The sequence below is a fragment of the Salmo salar genome, chromosome ssa02 (assembly GCF_905237065.1).
Source record: "Salmo salar chromosome ssa02, Ssal_v3.1, whole genome shotgun sequence".
Taxonomy (NCBI): Eukaryota; Metazoa; Chordata; class Actinopteri; order Salmoniformes; family Salmonidae; genus Salmo; species Salmo salar.
This window is the reverse complement of record NC_059443.1, coordinates 71,747,488-71,764,987: the sequence shown is the minus strand read 5'-3', so window position 1 is coordinate 71,764,987 and position 17,500 is coordinate 71,747,488. Positions and strand designations below refer to the sequence as shown.

General features: G+C 43.5%; 1 protein-coding gene across 1 annotated transcript in view; it reads right to left on the bottom strand.

Moving 5' to 3' along the window:
- Positions 1-17,500, bottom strand: part of LOC106592167 (polycystin-1) — a 184,731-nt gene that overhangs the window by 126,544 nt on the left and 40,687 nt on the right. Inside the window, 6 exon segments of the mRNA XM_045709451.1 lie at positions 5,137-5,314; positions 6,773-6,941; positions 9,605-9,865; positions 11,786-12,033; positions 12,249-12,412; positions 14,378-14,449. Coding sequence (XP_045565407.1) covers positions 5,137-5,314; positions 6,773-6,941; positions 9,605-9,865; positions 11,786-12,033; positions 12,249-12,412; positions 14,378-14,449 — 1,092 coding nt within the window.

The window sequence follows — 17,500 nt, the reverse complement described above, 5'->3', positions numbered from 1 at the left end:
TACTGTAGATGTTCAACCAGGTAAACTGTAGTCCATCTATACTGTAGATGTTCAACCAGGTAGACTGTAGTCCATCTATACTGTAGATGTTCAACCAGGTAGACTGTAGTCCATCTATACTGTAGATGTTCAACCAGGTAGACTGTAGTCCATCTATACTGTAGATGTTCAACCAGGTAGTCTGTAGTCCATCTATACTGTAGATGTTCAACCAGGTAGACTGTAGTCCATCTATACTGTAGCTGTTCAACCAGGTAGACTGTAGTCCATCTATACTGTAGATGTTCAACCAGGTAGATTGTAGTCCATCTATACTGTAGATGTTCAACCAGGTAAACTGTAGTCCATCTATACTGTAGATGTTCAACCAGGTAGACTGTAGTCCATCTATACTGTAGATGTTCAACCAGGTAAACTGTAGTCCATCTATACTGTAGATGTTCAACCATCTGCAGACTTTTCAACAGCATATCCCCCCCACCTCTTAAGAGCAGAGCCTCAGCCCTCAGATTAATGATGGGCGTGGAGCAGTGAGACACACACACACACACACACACACACACACACACACACACACACACACACACACACACACACACACACACACACACACACACACACACACACACACAGAGTGAACTGTGGAGGACTCTTCCTATGGTTGTGGTGCAGCTGTGTTTATATGACTGGTAGAGACCAGAACAGAGAACCCTGTGTGTGTGTGTGTGTGTGTGTGTGTGTGTGTGTGTGTGTGTGTGTGTGTGTGTGTGTGTGTGTGTGTGTGTGTGTGTGTGTGTGTGTGTGTGTGTGTGTGTGTGTGTGTGTGTGTGTGTGTGTGTGTGTGTGTGAGAGAGCCAGTCTGCACGTGGACCAGCTAGACCAACACTTACCTTACACGTTCTAGAACATATTACATTTCCCCTGAATACATTTCTTCATTTCTCTGACGGTATAACACCTTGTAGCTGTACAGTCAGGACCACCCACTGATGTCAGATACAATCCTCTGTGTTACAACTAATTACAACTCATTTCTTCATTTCTCTGACAGTGTAACACCTTGTAGCTGTACAGCCAGGACCACCCACTGATGTCAGATACAATCCTCTGTGTTACAACTAATTACAACTAATTTCTTCTCAACTGCTACTAGCGCTGAGCAATTAACTGACATTTCTGTTATTTTTCCTTTTTTATTTTAAACAACTACTTTACCGACGTCAGTTCAATTCTAATTGTTTCTGAGTGCTCAATGCGCAGTTTCTCTAGAGATAAATCAGGTCAAGGCCAAACTACGTGATGTACTAGGGAGTTGTAGTTCCCAACAGGCCAATATCCTACATACTTCATATATTTAAAAACACAAAATGGATCATACGGGGTAGAGGTCGACCGATTATGATTTTTCAGCGCTGATACCGATACCAATTATTGGAGGACCAAAAAAACCCGATACCGATTAATCGGCCGATTTTGTTTGTTTATTTATTTGTAATAATGACAATTACAACAATACTGAATGAACACTTATTTTAACTTAATATAATACATCAATAAAATCAATTTAGCTTCAAATAAATAATGAAACATGTTCAATTTCATTTAAATAATGCAAAAACAAAGTGTTGGAGAAGAAAGTAAAAGTGCAATAGGTGCCATGTAAAAAAGCTAACGTTTAAGTTCCTTGCTCAGAACATGAGAACATATGAAAGCTGGTGGTTCCTTTTAACATGAGTTTTCAATATTCCCAGGTAAGATGTTTTAGGTTGAGGTTATTATAGGACTATTTCTCTCTATACGATTTGTATTTCATATACCTTTGACTATTGGATGTTCTTATAGGCACTTTACTATTGCCAGTGTAACAGTATAGCTTCCGTCCCTCTCCTCGCTCCTACCTGGGATCGAACCAGGAACACATCGACAACAGCCACCCTCGAAGCAGCGTTACCCATGCAGAGGAAGGGAAAAAAACTACTCCAAGTCTCAAAGCGAGTGACGTTTGAAACGCTATTAGCGCGCACCCCGCTAACTAGCTAGCCATTTCACATCGGTTACACCAGCCTAATCTCAGGAGTTGATAGGCTTGAAGTCATAAACAGCGCAATGCATTGCGAAGGGCTGCTGGCAAAACGCACGAAAGTGCTATTTTGAATGAATGCTTATGAGCCTGCTGCTGCCTACCATCGCTCAGTCAGACTGCTCTATCAAATCATAGACTTTATCATAATATAATAACACACAGAAACACGAGCCTTAGGTCATTAATATGGTCGAATCCAGAAACTATCATCTCGAAAACAAAACGTTATTCCTGTTACATTGCACAACCTTCAGTGTTATGTCATAATTACGTAAAATTCTGACAAATTACCCAAAGTGTTGCATATACCCTGACTGCGTGCAATGAACGCAAAATGACACAATTTCACCTGGTTAATATTGCCTGCTAACCTGGATTTCATTTAGATAAATATGCAAGTTTAAAAATATATACTTCTGTGTATTGATTTTAAGAAAGGCATTGATGTTTATGGTTGGAGCAACGTGTACCTAAGCGATTATATGCAACGCAGGACAGGCTAGATAAACTAGTAATATCATCAACCATGTGTAGTGAACTAGTGATTATGATTGATTGATTGATTGTTTTTTATAAGATAAGTTTAATGCTAGCTAGCAACTTATCTTAGCTTCTTACTGCATTCGTGTAACCTCGTGGAGTGCAATGTGAAGCAGGTGGTTAGAGCGTTGGATTAGTTAACCGTAAGGTTGCAAGACTGAATCCCTGAGCTGACAAGGTAAAAATCTGTCTTCTGTCCCTGAACAAGGCAGTTAACCCACTGTTCCTAGGCCGTCATTGAAAATAAGAATGTGTTCTTAACTGACTTGCCTAGTTAAATAATTTTTTTTTTAAATGGCCAAATCGGCGTCCAAAAATACCGATTACCGATTGTTATGAAAACTTGAAATCGGCCCTAATTAATCGGCCATTCCGATTAATCGGTCGACCTCTAGGGGATGATTTCTGCATTTTAAAAGTTACATATCTTGAAAAGTTGATTGCTGACAAGCAAAACATTTTGGGAATATATCAAAAATGGACTAAAGAAACGAATCGCACAAGATCGTTTCTTTAAACAGAAAGACAAGATGGAGGAAGATAGAGGAGAAAAACAAAAACAACCAAAACAAGAAATAAACTAAACAACTAGCAGTGTGTATGTATGTACACTACCGTTCAAAAGTTTGGGGTCACTTAGAAATGTCCTTGTTTTTGAAAGAAAAGCACATTTTCTGTCCATTAAAATAACATAAAATTGATCAGAAATACAGTGTAGACATTGTTAATGTTGTAAATGACTATTGTAGCTGGAAACGGCAGATTTTTTATGGAATATCTACACAGTCGTACAGAGGCCCATTATCAGCAACCATCACTCCTGTGTTCCAATGAAACGTTGTGTTAGCTAATCCAAGTTTATCATTTTAAAAGGCTAATTGATCATTAGAAAACCCTTTTGCATTATGTTAGAACAGCTGAAAACTGTTGTTCTGATTAAAGAAGCAATAAAACTGGCCTTCTTTAGACTAGTTGAGTATCTGGAGCATCAGCATTTCTGGGTTCGATTACAGGCTCAAAATGGCCAGAAACAAAGAACTTTCTTCTGAAACTCGTCAGTCTATTCTTGTTCTGAGAAATGAAGGCTATTCCACGCGAGAAATTGCCAAGAAACTGAAGATCTCGTTCAACGCTGTGCACTACTCCCTTCACAGAACAGCGCAAACTGGCTCTAACCAGAATAGAAAGAGGAGTGGGAGGCCCCGGTGCACAACTGAGCAAGAGGACAAGTACATTAGAATGTCTAGTTTGAGAAACAGACGCCTCACAAGTCCTCAACTGGCAGCTTCATTAAATAGTACCCACAAAACACCAGTCTCAACGTCAACACTGAAGAGGGGACTCCGGGATGCTGTCCTTCTAGGCAGAGTTGCAAAGAAAAAGCCATATCTGAGACTCGCCAATAAAAATAAGCTTTTGAACGTGTGTGTGTGTGTGTGTGTGTGTGTGTGTGTGTGTGTGTGTGTGTGTGTGTGTGTGTGTGTGTGTGTGTGTGTGTGTGTGTGTGTGTGTGTGTGTGTGTGTGCGTGTGTGTAACTATGTCTCACTGTAGGAAGCCATAAACAGAGAAACAGATAGCGAGCTACACCAGACAACATAATGTGTGACAGCACCTCTAATCTGTGTCCAACTCTCTCTCTCTCCCTCCCTCCCCCTCTCCTCCCTCTCTTCTCTCCTCCCATCCCTCTCCTCACTTTCTCCTCCCTTCCTCTCTCTCTCTCCTCCCTCCTCACATCTCTCTCCTCCCTTTCTTCCTCCCTCTCTCTTTCCCTCCCTCTCTTCTCTCCTCCCATCCCTCTCCTCCCTTTCTCCTCCCTTCCTCTCTCTTTCCCTCCCCCTCTCCTCCTTCTCCTCTCTCCTCCCATCCATCTCCTCCCTTCTGCTCTCTTTCACTCCCTCCCCTCCCCTCTCCTCCCTCTCGTCTCTCCTCACATCCTTCTCCTCCCTTTCTCCTCCCTCCCTTTCTCTTTCCCATCCCTCCCCCTCTCCTCCCTCTCTTCTCTCATCCCGCTCTTCTCTCCTCCCATCCACCTCCTCCCTTTCTTCCTCCCTCTCTCTTTCACTCCCTCCCCTTCTCCTCCCTCTCTTCTCTCCTCCATCCCTCTCCTCGTTTTCTCCTCCCTTCCTCTCTCTTTCCCTCCCTCCCCCCACCCTCTCCTCTCTCCTCCCATCACTCTCCTTCCTCCCTCTCTCTTTCCCTCCCTCCCCCTCCACAGTGACTTAAGCAGCAACCCGTTTGTGTGTGACTGTAAGTTATTCCGTCTGGTGAGCTGGCTTCAGGAGAAGGGAGTGCATGTACGTCACCCAGAGAACATGCTCTGTGTCCAACCGCCCGACCTGAGACACCAGCCACTTCTCAACGTGTCACTGCTCACCTGCGGTAACACACACACACACACACACACACACACACACACACACACACACACACACACACACACACACACACACACACACACACACACACACACACACACACCAGCCCCGCACCCCCTCCTCTTCCCACTACTCACTGTGTGACTCTGCAGGCCAGCAGGCTGCGTAGGGGGTCAGTGCGGACCACGGCCAGGTCTCCACCTGTAGAGGAGCACTGTCGCCTGGCCTCGGACCAGCTGAATTCCCCTGGAACCAACTGGAAGCACTGGGACGAGTCTGCATGGAACACTGCATCCCTGGGACAATATGGTGTGGCTGGGGTGGGGGGGGGCACGGACAGGGGGTGGACGAGAGGAGAGAGAAAGAGGAAGATGAAAGGGCAGAGATGGTGAAAGAACGAGAGTGACAGAAAGAGAGAGAGGGAGAAGGTAAACGTTATCTTTTGACATTCAATTTTTTTGTTTACTTTCGCTTTGCCAATGAAATGTTGACTTTTTCAAACAGACACAAGTATAATTTCAACTTGGGCTTTTAGAGGCTGAGAGAGAAACAAGACACATATCTCTCTATCAAGCAGAGATGAAGAGAGAGAGAGAGAAGAGAGAGATAGAGAGAAGAGAGAGATAGAGAGAAGAGAGAGAGAGATAGAGAGGAGAGAGAAAGAGAGAGAGGAGAGAGAGAGAGAGAGAGAGGAGAGTGATACAAAGTGAAGGAGCTAGAGAAAGAAGAGAGAGAGAGATAGAGAGAAGAGAGATAGACAGAAGAGAGAGGAAAGAGAGAGATAGAGAGATAGAAGAAAGAGAGAGAGAAGAGAGAGATAGAGAGATAGAGAGGAGAGATAGAGAGAAGAGAGAGATAGAGGAAAGAGAGAGATAGAGAGATAGATAGAAGAAAGAGATAGAGAGAACAGAGAGATAGAGAAGAGAAAGTTCTAATATGTGACAGCCAGACAGCCAGACTAAAGCATTACTTTAAGACTACTAGCCACTATTCCAGACTAAAGTAACATCTCTCTGTTTTTCATCCCCACCCTGTCCTCTAACGCCAGATGCTTTCTCTCTACCTCCCTCTTCCTCTTCTCTCTCCTTTACTATATTCTCTGGTTTGTAGTGTGGCCAGCCTCTCTCTCTACCTCCGTCTTCCTCTTCTCTCTCCTTTACTATATTCTCTGGTTTGTAGTGTGGCCAGCCTCTCTCTCTACCTCCCTCTTCCTCTTCTCTCTCCTTTACTATATTCTCTGGTTTGTAGTGTGGCCAGCCTCTCTCTCTACCTCCCTCTTCCTCTTCTCTCTCCTTTACTATATTCTCTGGTTTGTAGTGTGGCCAGCCTCTCTCTCTACCTCCCTCTTCCTCTTCTCTCTCCTTTACTATATTCTCTGGTTTGTAGTGTGGCCAGCCTCTCTCTCTACCTCCCTCTTCCTCTTCTCTCTCCTTTACTATATTCTCTGGTTTGTAGTGTGGCCAGCCTCTCTCTCTACCTCCCTCTTCCTCTTCTCTCTCCTTTACTATATTCTCTGGTTTGTAGTGTGGCCAGCCTCTCTCTCTCTCAGAGCCATTGATGGACACAACAGAGTTGAAGAGAAACAGAGAGAACAGAATATGAAAGAGAGAAAACTTCACAGGCACTCACAGAGGAGGACGAGACAGTGTGTGTGTGTGTGTGTGTGTGTGTGCGTGTGCGTGTGCGTGTGCGTGTGTGTGTGTGTGTGTGTGTGTGTGTGTGTGTGTGTGTGTGTGTGTGTGTGTGTGTGTGTGTGTGTGTGTGTGTTCTGACCTCTGGCGGCCTCCTGTCCGTCCTTAGTGATCCTCCAATCCACCGCCACGCCCTCGCCCCCCCAGCTGACCAGTCTTACCCCCAGGCTCTGATTGGCTACGGTCAGCGATGGGCAGTGCAGCTCCAACCGAGGGGGCAGAGTCACTCTCACCTCCCTGCGTACACACACCTGGACACACACACATTCTGGTACATTCACACACATCCAAGCATGGGTTCTTGTGTATTGTGTGTACTGTACCTTACAGTGTACAAGACTAAAAAGGTTTTCAGCTCTTTAACATCCAAGGTAAGAACGATAGAATTACCTCTCAAATGATAGAATGATAGAATTACCACTAGAATGATAGAATTACCTCTAGAATGATAGAATTACCTCTAGAATGATAGAACGATAGAATGACCTCTAGAATGATAGAATTACCTCTAGAACGATAGAATTACCTCTAGAATGATAGAATGATAGAATTACCTCTAGAATGATAGAATTACCTCTAGAATGACAGAATTACCTCTAGAATGATAGAACGAAAGAATTACCTCTCGAATGATAGAATTACCTCTAGAATGATAGAATGATAGAATTACCTCTAGAATGATAGAATGACCTCTAGAATGATAGAATTACCTCTAGAATGATAGAATTACCTCTAGAATGATAGAACGAAAGAATTACCTCTAGAATGATAGAATTACCTCTAGAATGATAGAATTACCTCTTGAATGACAGAATGATAGAATTACCTCTAGAATGATATAATTACCTCTAGAATGATAGAACTACCTCTAGAATGATAGAATGATAGAATTACCTCTAGAATGATAGAATTACCTCTAGAACGATAGAATTACCTCTAGAATGATAGAATTACCTCTAGAATGATAGAATTACCTCTAGAATGATAGAACGAAATAATTACCTCTACAATGATAGAATGATAGAATTACCTCTAGAATGATAGAATTACCTCTAGAATGATAAAATTATAGAATTACCTCTAGAATGATAGAATGATAGAATTACCTCTAGAACGATAGAATTACCTCTAGAACGATAGAATTACCTCTAGAACGATAGAATGATAGAATTACATCTAGAATGATAGAATTACCTCTAGAATGATAAAATGATAGAATTACCTCTAGAATGATAGAATTACCTCTAGAATGATAGAATGATAGAATTACCTCTAGAATGACAGAATTACCTCTAGAATGATAGAATTACCTCTAGAACGATAGAATGATAGAATTACATCTAGAATGATAGAATTACCTCGAGAATGACAGAATGATAGAATGACATCTAGAATGATAGAATTACCTCTAGAATGATAGAATTACCTCTAGAATGATAGAATGATATAATTAAATCTAGAATGATAGAACAATAGAATTACCTCTAGAATGATAGAATTACCTCTAGAATGATAGAACGATAGAATTACCTCTAGAATGATAGAACAATAGAATTACCTCTAGAATTATAGAATTACCTCTAGAACGATAGAATGATAGAATTACCTCTAGAATGATAGAACGATAGAATTACCTCTAGAATGATAGAATTACCTCTAGAATGATAGAACGATACAATTACCTCTAGAACGATAGAATTACCTCTAGAACGATAGAACGATAGAATTACCTCTAGAATTATAGAATGATAGAATTACCTCTAGAATGATAGAACGATAGAATTACCTCTAGAACGATAGAATTACCTCTAGAATCATAGAATGATAGAATTACCTCTAGAACGATAGAATTACCTCTAGAACGATAGAATTACATCTAGAATGATAGAACGATAGAATTACCTCTAGAATGATAGAACAATAGAATTACCTCTAGAATTATCTCTAGAATGATAGAACGATAGAATTACCTCTAGAATGATAGAATTACCTCTAGAATGAAATAACGATAGAATTACCTCTAGAATGGTAGAATTACCTCTAGAATGATAGAACAATAGAATTACCTCTAGAATTATAGAATTACCTCGAGAACGATAGAACGATAGAATTATCTCTAGAATGATAGAATTACCTCTAGAATGATAGAACGATAGAATTACCTCTAGAATGATAGAACAATAGAATTACCTCTAGAATTATAGAATTACCTCTAGAACGATAGAACGATAGAATTACCTCTAGAATGATAGAATTACCTCTAGAATGATAGAACGATAGAATTACCTCTAGAATGATAGAACAATAGAATTACCTCTAGAATTATAGAATTACCTCTAGAACGATAGAACGATAGAATTACCTCTAGAATAGAACAATAGAATTACCTCTAGAACGATAGAATTACCTCTAGAATGATAGAATTACCTCTAGAATGATAGAACGATAGAATTACCTCTAGAACGATAGAATTACCTCTAGAACGATAGAATTACCTCTAGAACGATAGAATTAACTCTAGAACGATAGAACGATAGAATTACCTCTAGAATTATAGAATGATAGAATTACCTCTAGAATGATAGAACGATAGAATTACCTCTAGAACGATAGAATTACCTCTACAATTATAGAATGATAGAATTACCTCTAGAATGATAGAACGATAGAATTACCTCTAGAACGATAGAATTACCTCTAGAACGATAGAATTACCTCTAGAACGATAGAATTAACTCTAGAACGATGGAACAATAGAATTACCTCTAGAATGATAGAATTACCTTTAGAATGATAGAATTACCTCTAGAACGATAGAATTACCTCTAGAACGATAGAATTATAGAATTACCTCTAGAATGATAGAACGATAGAATTACCTATAGAATGATAGAACTAAATGATAAAGGGTTACCTCCTTGGGTCCGGCCCAGGCGGTGACACTGACAGGGTAGCGCCCAGGGACGGCGTATTTATGACGCGTTGTCATGTCGACCGTTTCCGTAACGTTGACCCGGGGTGAAAGGTCACCGAAGTCCCAGGAGAGAGTGACAGGGGTCACCGAAGAGAGGATGGACAGATGAGCAGAGGAGTGGACGCTGACGGGAGGGAAAGGAGGGAGAGACGCAGCGAAGTCCACCGCAAAGACATCATGGGCCAACGTCCAACCACATTCCTTTAACCAAATCAGAACAAAGTTGGAGTTAGTCCCACCACACTACTTTAACCAATCAGAAGACAGCTACAGTTAGTATCACAGCTAAGTACTTTGTAAATCACAATACAGAGCTGCTACATCTGTACTGTATGTTACTATGTACACTGCTTTCAGAAAGTATTCATACCCCTTGACTTATTCCACATTTTGTTGTGTTACAGCCTTTAAAATGGATTAAATAGATTTTTTCTCTCACCCAGCTACACACAATACCCCATAATGACAAAGTGAATACATGCTTTTACATCATTTTGCAAGTTTATTGAAAATGAAATACATTAATATATAATTTACATAAGTATTCACACCACTGAGTCAATACTTTGTAGAAACAACTTTGGCAGCGATTACAGCTGTGAGTCTTCCTGGGAAAGTCTCTAAGAGCGTTGCACACCGGGATTGTACAATATTTGTTCTGTCAAGTTGATTGTTGATCATTGCTAGACAGACATTTTCAAGTCTTGCCATAGATTTTCAAGCCGATTGATGACAAAACCTGTAACTAGGCCACTCAGAAACATTCAATGTCATCTTGGTAAGCAACTCCAGTGTAGATTTGGCCTTGTGTTTTAGGTTATTATCCTGCTGAAAGGTGAATTAATCTCCCAGTGTCTGGTGTAAAGCAGACTGAACCTCTAGGATTTTGCCTGTGCTTAGCTCTATTCCATTTATTTTTATCCTAAAAAAAACTCCCTAGTCTTTGCTGATGACAAGCATACCCATAACATGATGCAGCCACCCAAAAAAGTCAAACTTAAAAAGGTTTTATATACAGTATATGAAGAGTGGCACTCAGTGATATGTTGTGTTGGATTTCCCCCCAAACATAACGCTTTGTATTCCGGACAAAGTTCATTTATTTGCCACGTTTTTTGCAATTTTACTTTAGTGCCGTATTGCAAACAGGATGCATGTTTTATATATATTTTTAAATGTAACAGACCTTTTCACTGTCATTTATGTTAGTATTGTGGAGTAACTATGTTGGAGTAACAATGTTATTGATCCGTCCTCAGTTTTCTCCTATCACAGCTAGTAAACTCTGTAACTGTTTTAAAGTCACCATTGGCCTCACTGCGAAATTCCTGAGCGGTTTCCTTCCTCTCCGGCAACTGAGTTAGGAAGGACGCCTGTATCTTTATAGTGACTGGGTGTATAGATACACCATCCAAAGTGTAACTAATACTCAAAAGGTACATTCAATGTATTTTTATTTATTTATATACACATCTACCAATAGGTGGCCGTCTTTATGACCCATTGGAAAACCTCCCAGGTCTTTGTGGTTGAATCTGTTTTTGAAATTCACTGCTTGACTGAGGGATCTTACAGATAATTATATGTGTGGGGTACAGAGATGAGGTAGTCATTCACAAATCATGTCAAACACTATTATTGCACACAGAGTGAGTTCATGCAACTTGTTATGTGACTTGTTAAGCAGATTTTATTACTGAACGTATTAAGGCTTGTCATAGCAAAGTGGTTGAATACTTATTGACTCAAGACATTTCAGCTTTGCATTTTTAATTAATTAGTAAAAATGTCTAAAAACATAATTCCACTTTGACATTATGGGGTATTGTGGGTAGGCCAGTGACCAAACAAATCTCAGTGTAATCCATTTTAAATTCAGGCTGTACCATGTGGAAAAACTCAAGGAGTGTGAATACTTTCTGAAGACACTGTATATGTATTAATGTAAATAGTTTTCAATAATAAAGTCATCAGGAAGTTAGAACAAAAACAAGGAAGTAATCAGCAAGTAATAACAAAAACAAGGGAGTAATCAGGACGTCGTAACAAAAACAAGGAAGTAACCAGGAAGTTACAACAAAGAAAAAGTTATGAGGAAGTCGTTAGCCAGTCTCCGTCCACCTTCATGACGTGAGGCTTGGTGCAGGCAGCAGAGCACTGAGCTTCACTGATGCGGTTGGGTTCATAGTTGGTGCTGCAGAGACACTCCCTCCGGGCCCCCAGGCCCCCGTAGCGCTGGGAGGCCCCGTAACACACAGAGTTACACTCCTCCCGGGAGAAGTTACCCGGCGTGGACGAAGAGAAGATGACCAGCTCACTGCCTCCTCCGCTGTGGTCACTGTCTTCCAGACAGGCTGCATAGTTCAGACCTGGTTAATCAAGACATTAATCAATCAACCAAGCAATACATCTAGAAATTAATTAATTACAACAACTGTGTATACTGTCCTCCAGACACACAGTACAGTTCACAGATCAATCAACTCAACAACTACTGCTGTGTGTGTGTGTGTGTGTGTGTGTGTGTGTGTGTGTGTGTGTGTGTGTGTGTGTGTGTGTGTGTGTGTGTGTGTGTGTGTGTTACCGCAGGTGAGCAGTGACACGTTGAGAAGTGGCTGGTGTCTCAGGTCGGGCGGTTGGACACAGAGCATGTTCTCTGGGTGACGTACATGCACTCCCTTCTCCTGAAGCCAGCTCACCAGACGGAATAACTTACAGTCACACACAAACGGGTTGCTGCTTAAGTCACTGTGGAGGGGGAGGGAGGGAAAGAGAGAGGGAGGAAGGAGAGGGATGGGAGGAGAGAGGAGAGGGAGGAGGGGGAGGGAGGGAAAGAGAGAGGAAGGGAGGAGAAAACGAGGAAAGGGATGGAGGAGAGAAGAGAGGGAGGAGAGGGGGAGGGAGTGAAAGAGAGAGGAAGGGAGGATATGGATGGGAGGAGAGAGGAGAGGGAGGAGAGGGGAGGGGAGGGAGTGAAAGAGAGAGGAAGGGAGGAGATGGATGGGAGGAGAGAGGAGAAGGAGGAGAGGGGGGAGGGAAAGAGGGAAAGAGAGAGGAAGGGAGGAGAAAGGGAGGAGAGGGATGGGAGGAGAGAAGAAAGGGAGGGAAAGAGAGAGGGAGGAAGAAAGGGAGGAGAGAGATGTGAGGAGAGAGGAGAGAGGGAGGGAGGGAAAGAGAGAGGAAGGGAGGAGAAAGGGAGGAGAGGGGAGGAGAGGTGGATGGAGGGGAGAGAGAGTAAGGGAGGAGAAAGGGAGGAGAGGGATGGGAGGAGAGAAGAGAGGGAGGAGAGGGGGAGGGAGGGAGAGAGAGAGAGAGTTGGACAGGGTTGGGTACAGACAGTTAAGAGAGAGGAAGAAGAGGGAGTGAGAGACATGGGAGAGAAGAGAGGAAGGAGAGGGGTATAATTAACATTAGTGTTCTTTGTGTGGGTGTGAGAGTGAGTTCATAGTGGAAATCTAAACATAAGAGAAATAACAGAGAGATCATACCAACACAATCTCTCTCTGTCTATTTTAGTCTCTGTTTCAGTTGGAGATGTAAACAGAGAAATAACAGAGAGATCATACCAACACATTCTCTCTCTGTCTATTTTAGTCTCTGTTTCAGTTGGAGATGTAAACAGAGAAATAACAGAGAGATCATACCAACACATTCTCTCTCTGTCTATTTTAGTCTCTGTTTCAGTTGGAGATGTAAACAGAGAAATAACAGAGAGATCATACCAACACATTCTCTCTCTGTCTATTTTAGTCTCTGTTTCAGTTGGAGATGTAAACAGAGAAATAACAGAGAGATCATACCAACACATTCTCTCTCTGTCTATTTTAGTCTCTGTTTCAGTTGGAGATGTAAACAGAGAAATAACAGAGAGATCATACCAACACATTCTCTCTCTGTCTATTTTAGTCTCTGTTTCAGTTGGAGATGTAAACAGAGAAATAACAGAGAGATCATACCAACACAATCTCTCTCTGTCTATTTTAGTCTCTGTTTCAGTTGGCTTTATGGGTGGGTACAGTCTATTTACATTGAAGCAATACAGCCCGAAGGGGGTGTGGTATATGGCCAATATACAGCGACTAAGTGCTGTTCTCACAGTCTGATATACCACAGCTGTCAGTCAGTCAGCATTCAGGGCTCCAACCAGCCAGTTTCTAATGAAGTACATACCATATAGAGACATATACCATATAACAGTAGGACATCAGGTCATCAGGACTGAGATAAACATCTTTAATAATCACACACTTACCTAACCAGAAAGAGAGAACGAGAAAAGGAGAAAGAGAAAGAGAGAGAGAGAAAGAGAGAGAAAGAGAGAGAGAAAGAGAGAGAACGAGAAAGAGAGAAGACAAAGAGAGAAAGACAGAAAGTCAGAGAGAAAGAGAAGATTTGTGACCTGTTGCCACAAGAAAAGGGCAACCAGTGAAGAACAAACACCATTGTAAATACAACCCATACTTATGTCTATTTATTTTCCCTTTTGTACTTTAACCATTTGTACATCGTTACAACACTGTATATATACATTTGAAATGTCTTTATTTTGAAACCTCTGTGAGTGTAATGTTTACTGTTCATTTGTATTGTTTATTTCACTTTTGTAAATGATCTACTTCACTTGCTTTAGCAATGTTAACATATGTTTCCTATGTCAATAAAGCCCTTGAATTGAATTGAGAGAGAAAGAGAGAGTAGAGTGCTCTTACTTACATTTCTGTTAAATTAAATAAATTATCACATATTTCTTCTTCTATGGTGGTGATCTGGTTGTTACTCAAATCTCTGAAAAAGAGAAAGAACGAGACAGAGGATGACAGACACATATCACCATGACAACCTCCGCCCTCTCTAACCTCCACGCCCTCTCTAACCTCCACGCCCTCTCTAACGTCCACGCCCTCTCTAACGTCCACGCCCTCTCTAACCGCCACGCCCTCTCTAACCTCCACGCCCTCTCTAACGTCCACGCCCTCTCTAACCGCCACGCCCTCTCTAACCTCCACGCCCTCTCTAACCTCCACGCCCTCTCTAACCTCCACGCCCTCTCTAACGTCCACGCCCTCTCTAACCGCCACGCCCTCTCTAACCTCCACGCCCTCTCTAACCTCCACGCCCTCTCTAACCTCCACGCCCTCTCTAACGTCCACGCCCTCTCTAACCGCCACGCCCTCTCTAACCTCCACGCCCTCTCTAACCTCCACGCCCTCTCTAACCGCCACGCCCTCTCTAGCCTCCACGCCCTCTCTAACCTCCACGCCCTCTCTAACCTCCACACCCTCTCTAACCTCCACACTTTACATTCTACCCTTGTTTGTAATTGACCTGCCTGCTAAAATAAAGGTACAATTAAATGTAAATGAAACAGCCCCTCTTCCCGTAGTTAAACCTCCCACCTCCATAATGGCCCCTCTTCCCCTAGTTAAACCTCCCACCTCCATAATGGCCCCTCTTCCCGTAGTTAAACCTCCCACCTCCATAATGGCCCCTCTTCCCGTAGTTAAACCTCCCACCTCCATAATGGCCCCTCTTCCCCTAGTTAAACCTCCCACCTCCATAATGGCCCCTCTTCCCCTAGTTAAACCTCCCACCTCCATAATGGCCCCTCTTCCCGTAGTTAAACCTCCCACCTCCATACTGGCCCCTCTTCCCGTAGTTAAACCTCCCACCTCCATAATGGCCCCTCTTCCCGTAGTTAAATCTCCCACCTCCATAATGGCCCCTCTTCCCGTAGTTAAATCTCCCACCTCCATAATGGCCCCTCTTCCCGTAGTTAAACCTCCCACCCTCCATAATGGCCCCTCTTCCCCTAGTTAAACCTCCCACCTCCATAATGGCCCCTCTTCCCCTAGTTAAACCTCTCACCCTCCATAATGGCCCCTCTTCCCCTAGTTAAACCTCCCACCTCCATAATGCCCCTCTTCCCGTAGTTAAATCTCCCACCCTCCATAATGGCCCCACTTCCCGTAGTTAAACCTCCCACCTCCATAATGCCCCCTCTTCCCCTAGTTAAACCTCCCACCCTCCATAATGGCCCCTCTTCCCGTAGTTAAACCTCCCACCTCCATAATGCCCCCTCTTCCCCTAGTTAAACCTCCCACCCTCCATAATGGCCCCTCTTCCCGTAGTTAAACCTCCCACCTCCATAATGGCCCCTCTTCCCGTAGTTAAACCTCCCACCCTCCATAATGGCCCCTCTTCCCCTAGTTAAACCTCCCACCTCCATAATGGCCCCTCTTCCCCTAGTTAAACCTCTCACCCTCCATAATGGCCCCTCTTCCCCTAGTTAAACCTCCCACCTCCATAATGGCCCCTCTTCCCCTAGTTAAACCTCCCACCTCCATAATGGCCCCTCTTCCCGTAGTTAAACCTCCCACCTCCATAATGGCCCCTCTTCCCGTAGTTAAACCTCCCACCTCCATAATGGCCCCTCTTCCCGTAGTTAAATCTCCCACCTCCATAATGGCCCCTCTTCCCGTAGTTAAACCTCCCACCCTCCATAATGGCCCCTCTTCCCCTAGTTAAACCTCCCACCTCCATAATGGCCCCTCTTCCCCTAGTTAAACCTCTCACCCTCCATAATGGCCCCTCTTCCCCTAGTTAAACCTCCCACCTCCATAATGGCCCCTCTTCCCCTAGTTAAACTTCCCACCTCCATAATGGCCCCTCTTCCCGTAGTTAAACCTCCCACCTCCATAATGGCCCCTCTTCCCGTAGTTAAACCTCCCACCTCCATAATGGCCCCTCTTCCCGTAGTTAAATCTCCCACCTCCATAATGGCCCCTCTTCCCGTAGTTAAACCTCCCACCCTCCATAATGGCCCCTCTTCCCCTAGTTAAACCTCCCACCTCCATAATGGCCCCTCTTCCCCTAGTTAAACCTCTCACCCTCCATAATGGCCCCTCTTCCCCTAGTTAAACCTCCCACCTCCATAATGGCCCCTCTTCCCCTAGTTAAACCTCACAACTCCATAATGGCCCCTCTTCCCCTAGTTAAACCTCCCACCCTCCATAATGGCCCCTCTTCCCCTAGTTAAACCTCCCACCCTCCATAATGGCCCCTCTTCCCGTAGTTAAACCTCCCACCTCCATAATGGCCCCTCTTCCCCTAGTTAAACCTCACAACTCCATAATGGCCCCTCTTCCCCTAGTTAAACCTCCCACCCTCCATAATGGCCCCTCTTCCCCTAGTTAAACCTCCCACCTCCATAATGGCCCCTCTTCCCCTAGTTAAACCTCACAACTCCATAATGGCCCCTCTTCCCCTAGTTAAACCTCCCACCCTCCATAATGGCCCCTCTTCCCCTAGTTAAACCTCCCACCCTCCATAATGGCCCCTCTTCCCGTAGTTAAACCTCCCACCTCCATAATGGCCCCTCTTCCCCTAGTTAAACCTCTCACCTCCATAATGCCCCCTCTTCCCGTAGTTAAATCTCCCACCCTCCATAATGGCCCCTCTTCCCGTAGTTAAACCTCCCACCTCCATAATGGCCCCTCTTCCCCTAGTTAAACCTCCCACCCTCCATAATGGCCCCTCTTCCCCTAGTTAAACCTCCCACCTCCATAATGGCCCCTCTTCCCCTAGTTAAACCTCACAACTCCATAATGGCCCCTCTTCCCCTAGTTAAACCTCCCACCCTCCATAATGGCCCCTCTTCCCCTAGTTAAACCTCCCACCCTCCATAATGGCCCCTCTTCCCGTAGTTAAACCTCCCACCTCCATAATGGCCCCTCTTCCCCTAGTTAAACCTCCCACCCTCCATAATGGCCCCTTTTCCCCTAGTTAAACCTCCCACCCTCCATAATGGCCCCTCTTCCCCTAGTTAAACCTCCCACC